This window comes from Megalops cyprinoides, chromosome 6 (assembly GCF_013368585.1).
Source record: "Megalops cyprinoides isolate fMegCyp1 chromosome 6, fMegCyp1.pri, whole genome shotgun sequence".
NCBI classification, from domain to species: Eukaryota; Metazoa; Chordata; class Actinopteri; order Elopiformes; family Megalopidae; genus Megalops; species Megalops cyprinoides.
The window spans coordinates 3,091,041-3,106,649 of NC_050588.1; the positions used below are offsets into that span (position 1 = coordinate 3,091,041).

The window sequence follows — 15,609 nt, forward strand, 5'->3', positions numbered from 1 at the left end:
TTTTTGCTGACATGAGTGGAACTCTGTAAGGTTGTTGGCTGCTATACCCCATCTGTCACAAGGTATGACGGGTTGTGCGTTCTGATATGCCTCTTTCTGCACCACTGCTGTTAGTTGACTGACTGTAGCCCATCTGTTACTGCACAAGCTGTGTCAGCCTCTGTTGGCCTCTTTCATCAAAGGTCTTTCTCTGACCACAGGACTGCCATTGGCCAAATGTTTTTTTGGGTGGTGGACCATATTCAATACACCCAATACATGCTGTTTCTAGTGTACTAATACCGGCATGTCTGGTGCCCATTACCATGCAGCATTCAGAGATACTTTAATCATTTGTCTTTCCCATTCTCCGTCTGAAATGCACACAATCCATAGGTACCTGCCTACCTATTTTAAATAGCGGAGTCTGAACATGTAATGCTTTCACTGATTGAGCAGACATAGTAAGTACTGTTACAATGTTGGTGATGTGATATAGTGTGTAGTAAAGTGATTCTTTCTAAATTGCAATTTCTGGAAATAATGTAATGGCAAGGTGGACCTAAGGAAACGAAACAGAAATAAGGATAGTGTAGATGAAGATATTGCTCATAAAAACCCCTACTCCATGTTTATAAGGGGTGTTGATGAAAAGGAAATACTTGACATTGTTAAAAAAAAATTAAGAATAAAAAGTCCACTGATTGGACTGAAATTGATATGTCGTTAGTGAAAGATATTATAGAATGTATAGTGAAACTATTGACACATATCTGCAATCAGTCCTTCCAAACAGGTATATTTTCCAGCAAAATGAAAACAGCAAAAGTCATTCCTGTATATAAAAGTGGAGAAAGACATCAATTGTCCAATTATAGACCAATTTCTCTGCTTTCCCAGTTCTCAAAAATTTTAGAAAAACTTTTTGTGCAAAAGCTTGACAGTTTCTTAGAAAAACACAATTTATTAAGTGACCATCAGTATGGCTTTAGAGCAGAGGTCCACCACAATGACAGTGATGTAACTGGTAGAAGAGATATTTACTGCAGTGGACAACAAGGAGTATACTGTGGGGGTGTTTATAGCCTTAAAAAAAAGCATTTGACACTATTGATCATGGTTTATTAATGAAGAAACTGGGGAGATATGGTATTAGAGGGATAGCATATTCATGACTAAGAAGTTACCTTGATGACCGATATCAGTATGTACAAATAAATAATGTTGAGTCTGACTTTTTGAAAGTTACTTGTGGGGTTCCACAAGGTTCAGTGCTAGGTGCTAAACTGTTTATACTGTATATAAATGATACTGTATTTGTCTCCAAATTGTTAAAATTTGTTTTATTTGCTGATGACACTAATTTATATTCCTCCGGGAAAAGTTTGGAACGGCTTCTGAATAAGTGGAAAGGGAATTGAATGTCTTAAAGAAATGGTTTGATATCAACAAGTTGTCATTGAATTTAAGTAAAACAAAGTTAATAATATTTGGAAATCGGCAAATCAATAATCAAGTTAAACTTATGATCAATGATGAATAAATTTCTGGGTGTGATGATTGATCATAAATTATGTTGGAAACCACATATAAATAATGTAAAGACAAAAATGTCCAAACCATTGCAATATTATATACAACTAAAGATATCTTGATTCAGAACTCGCTATATATACTGTATTGTTCTCTCATAGTTCCATACATTACCTATTGTGTGGAGGTATGGGGAAACACATACAAAACCAACACTAATCCAATTTTCATGCTACAGAAGAGAGATATAAGAATCATAATTCGATCGGATTATTATGAACCAACCAATGCACTATTTATTAACTTACATGCTTTAAAATTTTGTGATCTAGTTGATCTTAAAACGGCACAAAAAATGTACAAAGCACAAAGTAATTGACTTCCTAACTGTAGGTTGTTTGAAATTAGAGAGAGCCAGTATGAATATGTATGTTTTAAAAAACAAGGGTAAGGACAAAAAAAAAGAAGTATATCTGTCAAAGGGGTAAACTTGCGGAATAGTGGTGACAAGGAATTAAGAACGTGTAGCTCACTTTGCAAATTTAAAGAAATGTTTAAAAATAAGGTGGTAAACAATATAACTGAGGTATGATCAGTATTGTGTATGAAACGTTTGGAACTCTTGTTTTTGCCTCTGTTTTGTTTTGTCTTTAAGTTAAGCCTAAACTTAGTAGTGAAAGGGTTGCCTAGCTGAATATGTTATGTAAAAAGGGTAGGCATAATAAGCTAAAGCTTCAGCCCACATCTTTTCAGTCAATATTCTTTGTTTTCCTTTTAATTTAATGCCTTATTGTTATTTATTTATTTCTATGCATTTATTTTGGAGAATTGTTATTGAGGACCAAAATAAATTATTACTACTACTACTACTAATGGCTCTTATGTTATCTACTCCGTGATAACGGATACCTCCAAAAATCATGGCTGATTAATGCTTTCAGGAGCACAGCTCAAGTACAATAGCTGGCTACACGTCAAACATGTTGGTTGAATTACAGTATTTATAGCAATATATTGTGCATGCAACCCATAAATGACTTTAACAAAATTTCACATATCCGTAATGTAGGGTTCAGAAGATCATGTGTGTTGTTGTGAAGTCAGGAAGTGGGCGGTGACGAAGAACAGTTTGGGCAATTCTGCACAATGTCTGCAAGCTGCAGACTGACCTTGACATATGTGGGATTTCCTTGGGGGAGTTCAGAATTAAGGCATTATTATCCATAATGAAGAAACAAAATGATATAGCCAATACATTTTATTATTATGACCATTAACAAAAGCAATTTCAAATATTGTTTTTTGCTTTGATTGCTACAGAATGGAAACCATCTTTGCTAATTTGCGGCCATTTATTCACATTTGTGAAATGTTTCTTCACAAATTGCAGTGCTATGCTATGACAATGCATTTATTGGGCATTTTCTCAACATGGGATGAACTTTGACAAATGTCATCATTACCGCTATGGCACCTCAGATGTCATAAAAATTAATGGAGATCTATTCGTAGGAAATGGTTTTACTCCTAAAAATACTTTGAAGAGGACTCTTAGGAGTAATTCTCAGATGCTTAAAGAATACGGGCCCCGGAAGACTTAAAAGAAAAACCCAAGCCAGAAACATTGAGGACAATAGTTTGCATAAATGTAAAATGAGTTGTTGTCTGTTGTTTCACAGTTATACATTAAATGTATTATATATACTGATTTGTTAGCCAGGTATAATTTTTGGCCTAATGATATGTTCTTATGGAAGGAAGTAACACGACTGGATAGTAGCTGGCTACAGAGAAGGCTGTTATTTACCAGCTATTATAGTATGGTAGCCATGTAGCTATGCCTAAAGGTAACTTTACATGCTAATGATAGATTTTAACAAGCTGCTGATTTGCAGCCCAGTGAGACACTCCATGTTATGTGGTTATACATTGTTATACATTGTATGCAGGGGCTGACAACCAAATATGAACTTATGACCTGCCCTCATGAAATGCTGCTAGGAGTGAGGAATGCGTCCCAAAATGAAGTTTTTTATCCTCTTGCCTTCCCCCTCAACTGTGCTGCTGCTCAGGTGGTTCACACAGTGAAGTCAGCAACACATCACACTGAAAGGTCGCATATGAAGGAGGCAGTGAAATATAGTGCATTGCAACTGCAGTAGCAATTTAGGAGTCCTCATGAACTGACCTAACCTGTTAGGAAATGGCCACATGTATGTTGCATTTGTGTTTCAGTGTTTCTAACAATATATGGCAGTGTAAGAAACCCATGAGTGACTAAAACAATGTTTCACATATCAATTATTCGAGTTACATTCATAAATTCACATGTAGTGTTGTGGAGACAGGAATTGGGCAGTTGGAAACAGAGGTTTCACATTCTCCATGAACAAACCCTGCCAAAGAAGTCAGGTGTATAATAACAGCTTGCGCAGTTCTGCACAAATTTTGCAAGCTGTGGACTTGCACTGGCATATTTGGGTTTCTAATCCATTATATTGGGGGGGGGGGGGGGTAAACAAAACAAAACTATTTAGAAGTTCAAATAGACTAAGAATGGAAACCATCTGTTATATTATATACCATTTATTCCCATTTATGAACTGTTTAAGCAAAATGCAGCGTTATGGCAACACTGCTTTCAATGACTACATTGTGAATGAATATGCAGCAAGTACATTTTTTGTTTTTTTGTTTTGCTTTTGTGTACTGTAGTGTGGGAAAGTTGAAAAGAGTTATATTGAATATGAATTGAATATGTTGTTTTATTTCCAGAGGCCAGTGTGTAATTGATGCTGTGAGTGAATTGACATATGGAATAGATCATGAGATAGATCTGTATGACACAGCAGTTAAATACAGTTTCATTGTCATCAAAATATATTTAAATGGTGATCTTATGTCTGCTAGACAGTTTTGTTTGTACTCATATTCTTGTCTCCTAGAAGCAAGGTTATTTTCATTTCCATTTTATCTTGTATATGGTATTTTATGACAGGGCTTTTTAGCCTTTTAAACACCTTGTCTATAGGTTTGTAGGATATTGCAATTACTGCATTACTGTCCTGAACTTTATGGGAGAGTCGTGTTTGGGATCCAGCTGCTGTGAGATCCGTGGAATGGAGAGCTTAATAAACTAAAAAAGGACAGTAGGGGAGAAACTGCAACAAAGAGAGCCCAGCTTCTCTTGTTAGTAGACCTCACAGACCTGTAGTGATATGTGACAGGAAAATAATAACATAGACTGTGACTATCCTAAAACTCATGTTTCACCCATTGCTACCTCAGCAGGTTTTAAACATTCTGAATTTTGAATTGAGCCATAGGGGAAACACAATAGAGACAGGAAACAGGCAAATTCTATCCTAAATTCCCAGGGGTGACCACATCAAAAAAATGAGGAGGTACTGGGCACTGACACAGTGAACATGCTTCATGTTGGTGCTAAAATACAATCCTCTGGACATATCTCTCTACAATATAAAACAATTTAAGGTTGTCGTTTATTTTGGGAGAATACTACTCCAGACTGCAAAAGAAAATGCATTTCACTTCCTGTATTTTGCTGTTTCTACCTATAAATAATATTGTGTGCTGTACTGTGTATTACTCATTTTTAACATTTCTCTCTTTGTCTCTCTCTGTTTCTCTTTCTCTTTCTCTCTCCACAGACATTTATAGTCCTAAACAAAGGGAAAACAATCTTCCGGTTTAGTGCCACGCCTTCCTTGTACATCATAAGTCCCTTTAGTATACTTAGGCGAATAGCTATTAAAATTTTGATACATTCATATCCTTTTAAATGGAACTTGAACAAACTTGAGGCAGAATTTCTTTTTTACTTAATTTTATTGAATGGCTGAAATTTGAAGATTTTTTTTTTTTTAGGATTGATAATAATATGTTTGTCAAATAAATTGTTAACTGCTTTGATGTGGAAAAAGTATGTCTCTAATAGTGCATGTGATAGTAGATGTAGTACATATGACACCCTGTATAAGTTGAGTATAATCAACCTAAAGCGCACCTGTGCTAGCGCTATGGGAAAATGAAACCCAGTGAAAGTGTTTTGTGGCTGTACCAAACACTTACTCATCAGCCACATAAGGTCTGTTTACTAGGTGTTTGTTTATTACGTCCAGCTGAAATGTTTCCTGGGTTTCACTTTCCTGGGGTCCCCTTTTTAGGTAAGATTTGAATTTTTAGTGTAAACTACGAAGAATTTTTCAAAACCGGAGTGTTTTTTTTTTTAAAGTTTTTTAAGTCTAAGTTCTGGCTCATTAAGGGCAAGGCCAGATGTTTTGGAGTCCTAAGCAACATGTACCACTGCTTCACCTTAAATTAGGTGGGAGGCCTAATTCTGTATGTTTACCATCTGATTTGTGGTGTTGCCTGGTGTTGATTTCAAAAACAGTTGTTTTGTGTCATATATTATAGCTGGTAAGTTGTGTACTTGGATGCTAATGAAATGCCTTATACAGTGCTTACTTTAAATATGGCAAGCCCTGAATAACATGAAGAAAAAATATCACTGCAATGACCATTAGTGTGTATGCATACATTTTGAAATGATGTATCAAGTTAAATGAAGCATCTGAGACTTTCATAGGATGAGCGGGTCATAGTTTGTGTCTCTTAAATGGGGAGCAGATAACTGTAGGAAATAGCTGAGTTTCCACAGAATGTGCCAAAGAATGGCTGGACATGAATGTATAGTTATTTAACCTTGAATATTATCACTGAATGAAAGAATGTTTGATATGATCTCAGATTGCCTTTCTGCAATGAGTCAGTTCTTTTCAGAGGGAAAAGATGGTGCCCATTGATCTAGTGATACCGTTTGCTTGGAATAAACTTGTTGTTTTGTTGAGGCCTTGCTGCATTGTAGTAATGCAGTACTGTCTTCTCTCTGGAGCACATCTGAGAATGTCAGTTATCTGCTGCTGATTTAATGCATGTCTGCATGTCCTACTTACTTCTGCATGTCCTGGTTATTTCTGGCCATGTCCTTTAACTGGGGTTCATAATAGTTCTTTGATTTAAAGAGTTTCCTATACATTTAATATACCTGATTATATCTCCTGTATGTTAAGTCATATAGAAGTAGTGAACAACAAAATGTTAATTATTTTAATTATTTACAGACTTATTTTGTTGGTTTAACAAAGCACATTTTGGTAATTTAATTGTTGTACATTTACATTTACATTTTCCTCAAAGAATCCTAAATGTACAAGATTAAAAGGCCCTGTACCCAGGTCAGCTTTCATACTGATATACAGTATGCATTTTCCATGTCTTCAGCTGTATCAGGCATTTCAATTTAATAGGAGGTTCATTTCATTTTTGGAAAAGGGCCTCAGATTTACATGTTGTTGTTCACAGTTGATGTCTGTAACTTTCCTTAACTGACTTTTCCTCACAGTATTCAGCATGATCATAATGTGTACTATTTTGACCAACTGTGTATTCATGACTTTTAGCAATCCTCCAGAATGGTCGAAACAAGTAGAGTAAGTACATACATCACAGCATGCTTCTCTTTGTTTGAACTCAGAGGAAATTAAGTGGGGTTAATTGGGTTAAGTGATGTATATTTCAATAGACTCAATGGTGAAACATGTTATTCCGATTCTGCCTTTGCGGAATTAGAATACAATAGTCACAACTGGAAATTATACTCCTATTCAGTGGCAGTTTCCATAAGAGATACTTATTCAACTCTTGATATCTGGATGGATGAAGACTATTTTGCATCAAAAGTCAAATCTGGACACTTTTTTCATTTAAGTGTTAGTGGCCAGTGTTGAGGTCTGAAGATGAATCCGAAAATTCACATTGAACCATTCTATAGGGTCTTGACACTGGATTTCAGTTAGCTTTTGTGGGGTTATTTGAGGCTTGGCAGCAACATTGCCTGAGCATAAAAAGGAGTTAAATGTTTGCCAGGGCGCAGAAGGAATCTCTCTAGTGGTAGCATTATTCATTTACTCTGCAGACAATGCACATTCTGCCTCTGTTGATCTAGATTCTCCATTTGACACCATTGCTGATCACAGAGAAGTGTGCGTTGTGGAAGGACAGCAACCACATGCACCTGTCAGAACCTAAGTTCATTGTACTGTGATCTGCTTCCACCTGCTGGTAACCATTCAGTGTTACTGGTTAGTAGTGGCAAGGAGGCTCATAACCAGAAGGTTGCTGGTTCAATTCCCTTCTTTGGGCAAAGTACTTAAACTACAATTGCCTTAGTAAAAATACACCTGTATAAATGGATAAAACTGGAACCAATGCAAGTCAGTTAAATGGCTAAATGACAATAAAGTACCAGTAACCAAGTGATTTTATTATTTTATAACACTTCCTGTTTTGGGAAAACGATGCCAGTTATATTAGCAGAAGCTGTAATGTTATGATCACAAGTAAAAAGGATGAAGTGGTACAGTGGTACAGAATTATAATGGTTATCATTAACATACCATTTTTCTTTAAAAAATATTATTATTATTATCGTTATTATTATTAATACATTTACTATCACTATATTAATAATACTATTTATAAATAATATCTACATTATTAATAATAAATAAATATTTTAAGATTTTTTTTATTCAATATTTTCTCATTTTGGTTTAAAAATGTATATTTGTAGATTTGCTATATTTCACATTTGCTTCCCTTTACTACATTCCAGAAGTACTTTACCTGACAGTAGTCTTTGCTTCTCAAAGATTGTTCAGGATAAGTGCTTGCAACTGTTTTTTTTTCTCCCCATGGAGTTTTCCTGCAATCTTACAGAAACACTTATTAGTTGTTTTCTTTGTTGATGGTTTTAAATTTTCCTAAGTTCTCCCAAGTGGTTCTGTCAGCAATTCACTCATCTCGACAGCAGGCGGGGCCCTATGGTCCAGGTTTCATCCCAGCTATGTTATCAGCCAACAGTGACTACAAGCCCACTGTGGCGGAAAAAAATTGGCTTTGTTTTGCTGTGGACAGGGATGAGTCAGTCAGCCAGGGATTCCTCATCTCACCGGTCTGAGGCATTCCGCAACCAGTGGTTTTGAGGATGTCAGTGGAGTGGCACATGTCCTCCAACTGGTCTGCTTCATTGTGGACAACTGTGTGATTAATAGGTCCTAAAATAGCCATTGGCTCCATGAAAATGTAACAAAGCATTGCAAGCATCTTGCTTCAGTGCTCCTGCACAATTGTAGAGGTTGCCAATGTGAGACATGCCTTATGTGCAATTACAGATTTAAAAACTGGGTTGCAAAAAAGGTCACCCAGTGCTTTTAGAGCCTGTTTACTGTTGTCTTAAGTTGGGCATGGTGTGGGTTTTCCGGTCTATGGGCCCGCCTTTTTTTGAGCAGCCGAGGGAAAACAGCGCAAGTATAACATCACTCATGGGGCCACGGATAAAAAATAACTAGAATTAAAAAAATGAAAAATAAAGAGATGACAAACCAAAAACTGTCACTTTTCAGGGTCCTGCTGGTTTTCAGCTTTCGTTTTTCTGTTTCCCACTATCATCCTCTTGCTGCTTCCCCCTGTCCCTCACTACAGACACAAAATGTCTTTTATAGCCAGTGCCCCTAACTGAGGGTATTATGTCCATGTTGCCCAGGTTTGCTAGCTCCTTCTGTGTCAGAGGGGGCATGGCTGTTTTCCCTGCTCTTCCCCACGATGTTACTGGAAAGTGTTAACCTGATCCTGGCAGTCTGTATCTAGGATTATGTGTTTCTCTTATATGGTTTTCTCACCTCTGTTCTTATTCCCCATTCACATGCTCAATTTTAAAGTCTTAAAGAGTTGTTACAATGTTGATTGAAAGCAACCTATCACCATCCATTTAATGATGCATTCAAGAGAATGCCCCCCTTCAGCCACATAATGGAAAAATAATAAGAGATGGCTACTCATATTGCTTTCAAAATCTACTGTGATGCCGGGGTACTTTCTAGAAAGTACTATAATGGCTTGTGCTACTATCTGTAACTTGAAGTGATCATTGTAACTGTGCACACATTCATAACTGTCCGTAACCATTACAGAGAGATATATTTCTGTTCAAACAATGAGGACAAAACCAGGCTCTTCTCTGCATGAATGTAATTACTTGGTGGAAATGCAGGGCTGGTTTTGCCTTTATCCACTCTGCAAGATAGAAGTTATGGTGCTAGCTGTAGCATTTCCCATTTCTCATTAATTCAGTCATCTACACTGTCGTCTCCTGCAGTCTGAAAGTGTCGGTGTCCATTCCCCTTTCTCCATTCTGTGAGGCACAAGGGTGGGTATGTTGGCCAGGGTTTGTCCATGTCATCACACACTGATGCTGTTCACCCACAGTCTGCCTGTATAAAGCTGCACATGAGGTGTCTTCCTCTGACTCATGTCTATGCAAGCTTGGCATGGTGACTTTGGTGTGTAAACAATTGTGTGTTTTGGAGAAGAGCAAATAAAAAGTGTTTTTATAATCCAAATGTAAAATATATTTTAAAATTCTATCATTGAAAAGAACTAACCTTACAGAAGTCCCCATACTGTATTTTTTCTCCACTCCCCACCCCATCCCTGGTTGCAATGAACAAAAGTATGCAAAAAATACTTTTATTCCTTTTAGATGCCGTCATCTTCATCGTATCCTTGATACCTGCTATCTGAGCAGTTTGTTTCCCATGAGCTCACTGTCTTCCAGGTCAAATAGTTCTAAATTAATCAAACATGCATAATTTATGCATGATCATGCTAATGATGTTGTTTGCTTAACATTATGGGTAAATGACTTGTACTTATATGCCTTGTAGGGGTAAATGACACTGTACTACAGTCAAGGAAAGCATCACATAGTAATTTATTTTACTTCATGCCAATTAGTCTGTATCTTGTATTTTTAAGAATAAATATATCAAGGTATTAAAATATTTTAAATGAATTTTCTTTTTACAGGCTGGACAGCTTTGTGGAATTGATTAAAGGATTGATTAAAAATATAAACCATTGGAGTACTTAAATATTAGGCCATAGGCACATTTATGTTTGGGTGATAATGAATATACACTCAATGACCAATTTATTAGGTGCACCTCTCTAATACTGGGTAGGACCCCCCCCCCCCCCCCCCCTTTGCCCCCAGAACGGCTTGAATTCTTTGTGGCATGGATTCAAAAAGGTGCTGGAAACATTCCTTAGAGATACTGTTCCATGCTGACACAATAGCATCACGCAGTTGCTGCAGATTTGTCGGCTGCACAGTCATGCTGCGAATGTCCCGTTCCACCACATCCCAAAGGTGCTCTATTGGATTGAGATCTGGTGACTGTGGAGGCCATTGGAGTACACTGAACTCATTGTCATGTTCCTGGAACTAGTTTAAGATGACATGTGCTTTGTGGCATGGCGTGTTATCCTGCTGGAAGTAGCCATTAGAAGATGGGTAGACCGTGGTCATAAAGGGATGCACATGGTCAGCAACAATACTCAGGTAGGCTGTGGCATTTAAACAATGCTCAGTTGGTATTAAGGTGCCTAATGTGTGCTAAGAAAATGTTCCCCACACCATTACACCACCACCTCCAGCCTGAACCATTTACACAAGACAGGATGGATCCATGGATTCATGTTATTCACGCCAAATTCTGACCCTACCATCTGCATGTCACAGCAGAAATCGAGGTTCATCAGACCAGGCAATGTTTTTCCAATCGTCCACCATCCAGTTTTTGTGAGCCTGTGCCCACTGTAGCCTCAGTTTCCTGTTCTTAGCTGACAGGAGTGGTACCTGGAGGGGTCTTCTGGTGCTGTAGCCCATCCACCTCAATGTTCAAGGTGTTGTATGTTCAGACATGCTTTTCTGCATAGTACTGTTGTAACGTGTGGTTATTTGGGTCACTTTCGCCTTCCTGTCAGCTTGGATCCGTCTGGCCATTCCCCTCTGATCTCTGTCATTAACAAGGTGTTTTTGGCCACAGAACTGCTGCTTGCTGGATGTTTTTTGTTTTTTGCACCCTTCTCTATACACTCTAGAGACAGTTGTGCGTGAAAATCCAAGCAGATCAGCAGTTTCTGAGATACTCAAACCACTCCATCTGGCACCAACAATCATCCCACGGTCAAAGTTGCTTAAATCAGATTTTCTACCCATTCTGATGTTTGGTCTGAACAGCAGCTGAACCTCTTGACTGTGTCTTTGTGATTTTATGCATTGAGTTGCTGCCACATGATTAGCTGATTAGATAATTGCATCAACAAGCAGATGTACAGGTGTACCTAATGAATTGGTCACTGAGTGTATATGTCCATAGATATTGAGAAATACCCAGTTTTATTCTAGTGTAAATGGCTTCATTAGATGAGGAAGCCCATGGCTTTAGCTGGTCAAGCATTTTATATTCTGATGGTTTTCAGAACCATGTCATTTTTCTTTGCATTTAACATGAAATATCAGCTGATTTGCATATATATGCAGTGATGGGGTATAATTCTTTCTGGAATGTGATTTGTGAAGGACTAAATGTGACCAGTTTTTTTTCTTTGTTAGGAAAGTGGCATATTGCAGTTCTGATACATAACACAATGTGCCACATTTTGCATTTACTGGCATATATTTATTCAAGCTCACATTAAAAATGTGTTGTATTGCTACGTATGCATCACCATCTAATTGTCTCCAGCTGTACGTATATATGTAAGGAATAACCCATGACAAGCTGTACTGTTTCATTAAAATAAAGCAGGACTGATGTTATATGATGTGGCCCCAAAGCCACTATTTCAATTCCTGAGTAGTACACATTTCAAGAACATCATATATTTAAGGTATTACACTACTTAACACTACAACTACTGAACATGTATTTCTGCTAGTTAGCTATGTGTACAGTTCTCCCACATCAACCATAGCCAACAACATTTCTGAATGTAAATAGTCAGCAATTGGCAATTAATTTATGAAGCTGCAAGTAGCTACTGACCATGTATTGTCAGATCCTTTCAGCTGAAGGTGGGTGTGTGGACTGAGGACTTTCTGAACTCTAATTATGGCATTTTCTACATTATTTCAACTATGATGTTGACAGGAATGAATACTCACCCCCTCAACCAATCAGGACTTATTCATCCATTCCATGGTATATGTGTATATATATTTAAAACGTATGTAAAATATGATTTCTTGCCAAAAATGATGCCTCACAGCATTTATTACTTTGACTTGTGTTCACATTTTCCTGCTCTTTCTCAAAATGCAGTATAAATAAGAATACTATAGACATGCAAGCCAATGTAAATAAATGCAGGAATACAAGAAGAACCATATAAAGTTCACACTGGTCCCTTTATGTACAATTTGAAATGACATACACACAGAATGTTAATATTTTCTTGCATTCTTGGTAACCTCATTTAACTGTCTCCAGTCACATTCACAAGTAGTTGAATGAATACAGTTTCTAATGGCCATATAACTATTTGTACATGCATCATCTAATGGAGACAGCCACTGAAAAAGAAATGTAAACTTTTGTTCCATAGGGTCATTGTGAAGGCATGGACCTGAATCAGTGTGGCATGATGAGAACACACATTGTCCTTTAATGTGGAATCCCAATATTCACTCTAGGTTTGTGCTCTTTTCTTCTAGGTACACCTTCACTGGTATTTATACCTTTGAATCACTTACAAAAATAGTTGCTCGAGGGTTCTGTATAGACGGGTTTACGTTCCTAAGAGATCCTTGGAACTGGCTGGATTTCATGGTGATTTCCATGGCGTAAGTATCTCTCCTCCACCTTTAACATTTCATGCGACTGTGAACCAGTGCTTGGAGTTTTTGATGTAGGGGCCTTTTTAGCATGGATTTACTGAACATTGAAAGATTTGGATCTTCCTCTTGATGAAAGTTCTGTCCATGCCTTTTCTTCCTCTAAGCTTTGTAATGGTGAGTGTGCGCAGACCTTTTCCCTTCAATACTTTTAGTTTTTACTGATTTACTTTGCGAAATACATATGAAACGTGAATTTTGTGCAACTCTACAGCATAGTTTAAACAAATATGAATAGCATAATGGACATTTTGTTATTATTCAATTTAACAGTAAGCTCTATCAAGAAGCATGGCAGTTCATGTTCCAGGCACAACATACATCCATGCCATTGAAAAGCTGTTTTATTCCAGGCAGGTGATTTAAGGTGGAATGTCAACATGACATCTGAATGTCAAATGTTGTTTTATTTCCCTCCCTCAACCCTTATTTCTGTCATGTCAAGCTGTTGTCCATCAGCATTGTCTGAATGCCTTGGAGGGTAATGGAGGATTAAACTAGGTCCTTCACTAGTTAAACTTAAGGCAGTTTATTCATACCCTCCATTGTCACTCAAAATGCACACAATTTGAGCTTAACTGGAGACAGAATCCATGACAGTCTAAAACAGAACATGCATGTGTAGCATAACAATGAAGACAGCACCAGTACCACCTGTTTCTATCGAGAATCTCCTGGACAAGAAGGTACAGAGGAAGGAAGTAATGCTGTAACCAAGTATAAGAAATGTGTTAATAACAATGTCTTGTTACAAGAAATGAGGTAAAAGCTTTTGAGGGTCCTGCTAACCTTTAAGCTAAGATTCGGTTACAGAGGAACAGATAGATGGAAGTAAAGTGAGCGTGTCAATCTTCCTTGAAAAAGATGGAAAACTTGAGCACATTGCTTTATTCTGTTTTTAAATGGCAAAATTTTGAATTTTATACTATCAAGTGTGAGCTTTTTTCATATTTATTTACTGTATATGGTACGCTTGAACGGGTCACTTTTCATGAATTAGATTTATTTTAAAAGCATAAATGTGAAGTATGTGTCATAGTGAGAAAGAGAGAGAGAGAGAGAGTGTGTTAATTAGTTATGTGTTACACTCTAAATGAAAAACTAACATGCAGTGGAACATAAGGTAGAATATGAAATCCAAAATATAATATTTTTAATTTGTTAAACTTCCTGTGTTAGAAAATACATTTACTGTGTACTCACATATGTTTTAAGAAGGACCCATTTGTTTGAACTTAAAAAAGAATTAGTTCTTGCCTTTTTTATTGTTTTGTATTTTGTTGCTTGTCAATGTAACCAGATTCACTTTTTCTTTTGTAAATGGTTTCTTTCTTGATACGCTACAAATAACTTTGATTTGATTCTGCAGGTATATAACAGAGTTTGTAAACCTAGGCAATGTGTCAGCTCTGCGCACGTTCAGGGTGTTGAGGGCTTTGAAAACAATTTCTGTAATTCCAGGTAAGACGGCAGGTGGGGTGGGGAAGCGGGGTTGGTGTTAGGTGTGTTTATTTTCGTTTTCCTTTTTGGTTCCCCCCAATGGACAGGCTCTGTGAGTGACGTTCCCCTCTTGGTCGGTGTGGTAGTGTTTTTGCGTGTGTGTTCTTGTCATTTGTGTTTGTGTGTGATCCTCCCTTATTTCAGATATATCACAGAGTTTGTGGACCTGGGGAATGTATCTGCGCTGAGAACGTTCAGAGTTCTCCGGGCATTGAAAACTATCTCTGTTATTCCAGGTGAGGCCCAATTTAAACACAAAGGCTGATCTCATGTTATTCTTTGTTATTTTTACAATTTATTATTTGAAAAAGACATTTCGACAATAGTAATAAGTTCTTTGATTTTTTTTCTCCAAATTATCAAAAATGGTACAAATACATTTTTGATAGGCTTTGCAGTCTATTTTCCACCTCAGGAACCAAAAGGTTTCTCCTACTAATTGTATATATAGGTTTAAATAGAATGAATAGGATATTCTTGAATAAGCAGAATGAAGTTTATCTACCTATCTATCTGTCTGTCTATCTATATGTCTATCTGTGTGTCTATCTATCTAGCTGTCTGTTTATTTGTTTATTTATATATTGTAAGATATTCCTGAATGAGTGATACCCAATCAGGGTCTAGGTCACTCATTCCTGTAATATGAAAGGTATTTAAATAACTTTTAAGAGGCGGAGCATAGCTAATTATTGAGAGCTGACGAGAGCTAATTATTGTATTTGCATTGCAAATTGTAATTTCAGCAAGATGATTTTTGGCTTTATGATCAAATT

The 15,609-nt window shown here is 37.0% G+C and overlaps 1 protein-coding gene across 1 annotated transcript in view; it reads left to right on the plus strand.

Annotated features, from left to right (window-relative positions):
* Nucleotides 1-15,609, plus strand: part of scn8ab (sodium channel, voltage gated, type VIII, alpha subunit b) — a 120,567-nt gene that overhangs the window by 25,232 nt on the left and 79,726 nt on the right. Inside the window, exons 3-6 of the mRNA XM_036530807.1 lie at nt 5,184-5,302; nt 6,936-7,025; nt 13,154-13,282; nt 14,978-15,069. Coding sequence (XP_036386700.1) covers nt 5,184-5,302; nt 6,936-7,025; nt 13,154-13,282; nt 14,978-15,069 — 430 coding nt within the window. The remainder of the gene's footprint in view (nt 1-5,183; nt 5,303-6,935; nt 7,026-13,153; nt 13,283-14,977; nt 15,070-15,609) is intronic.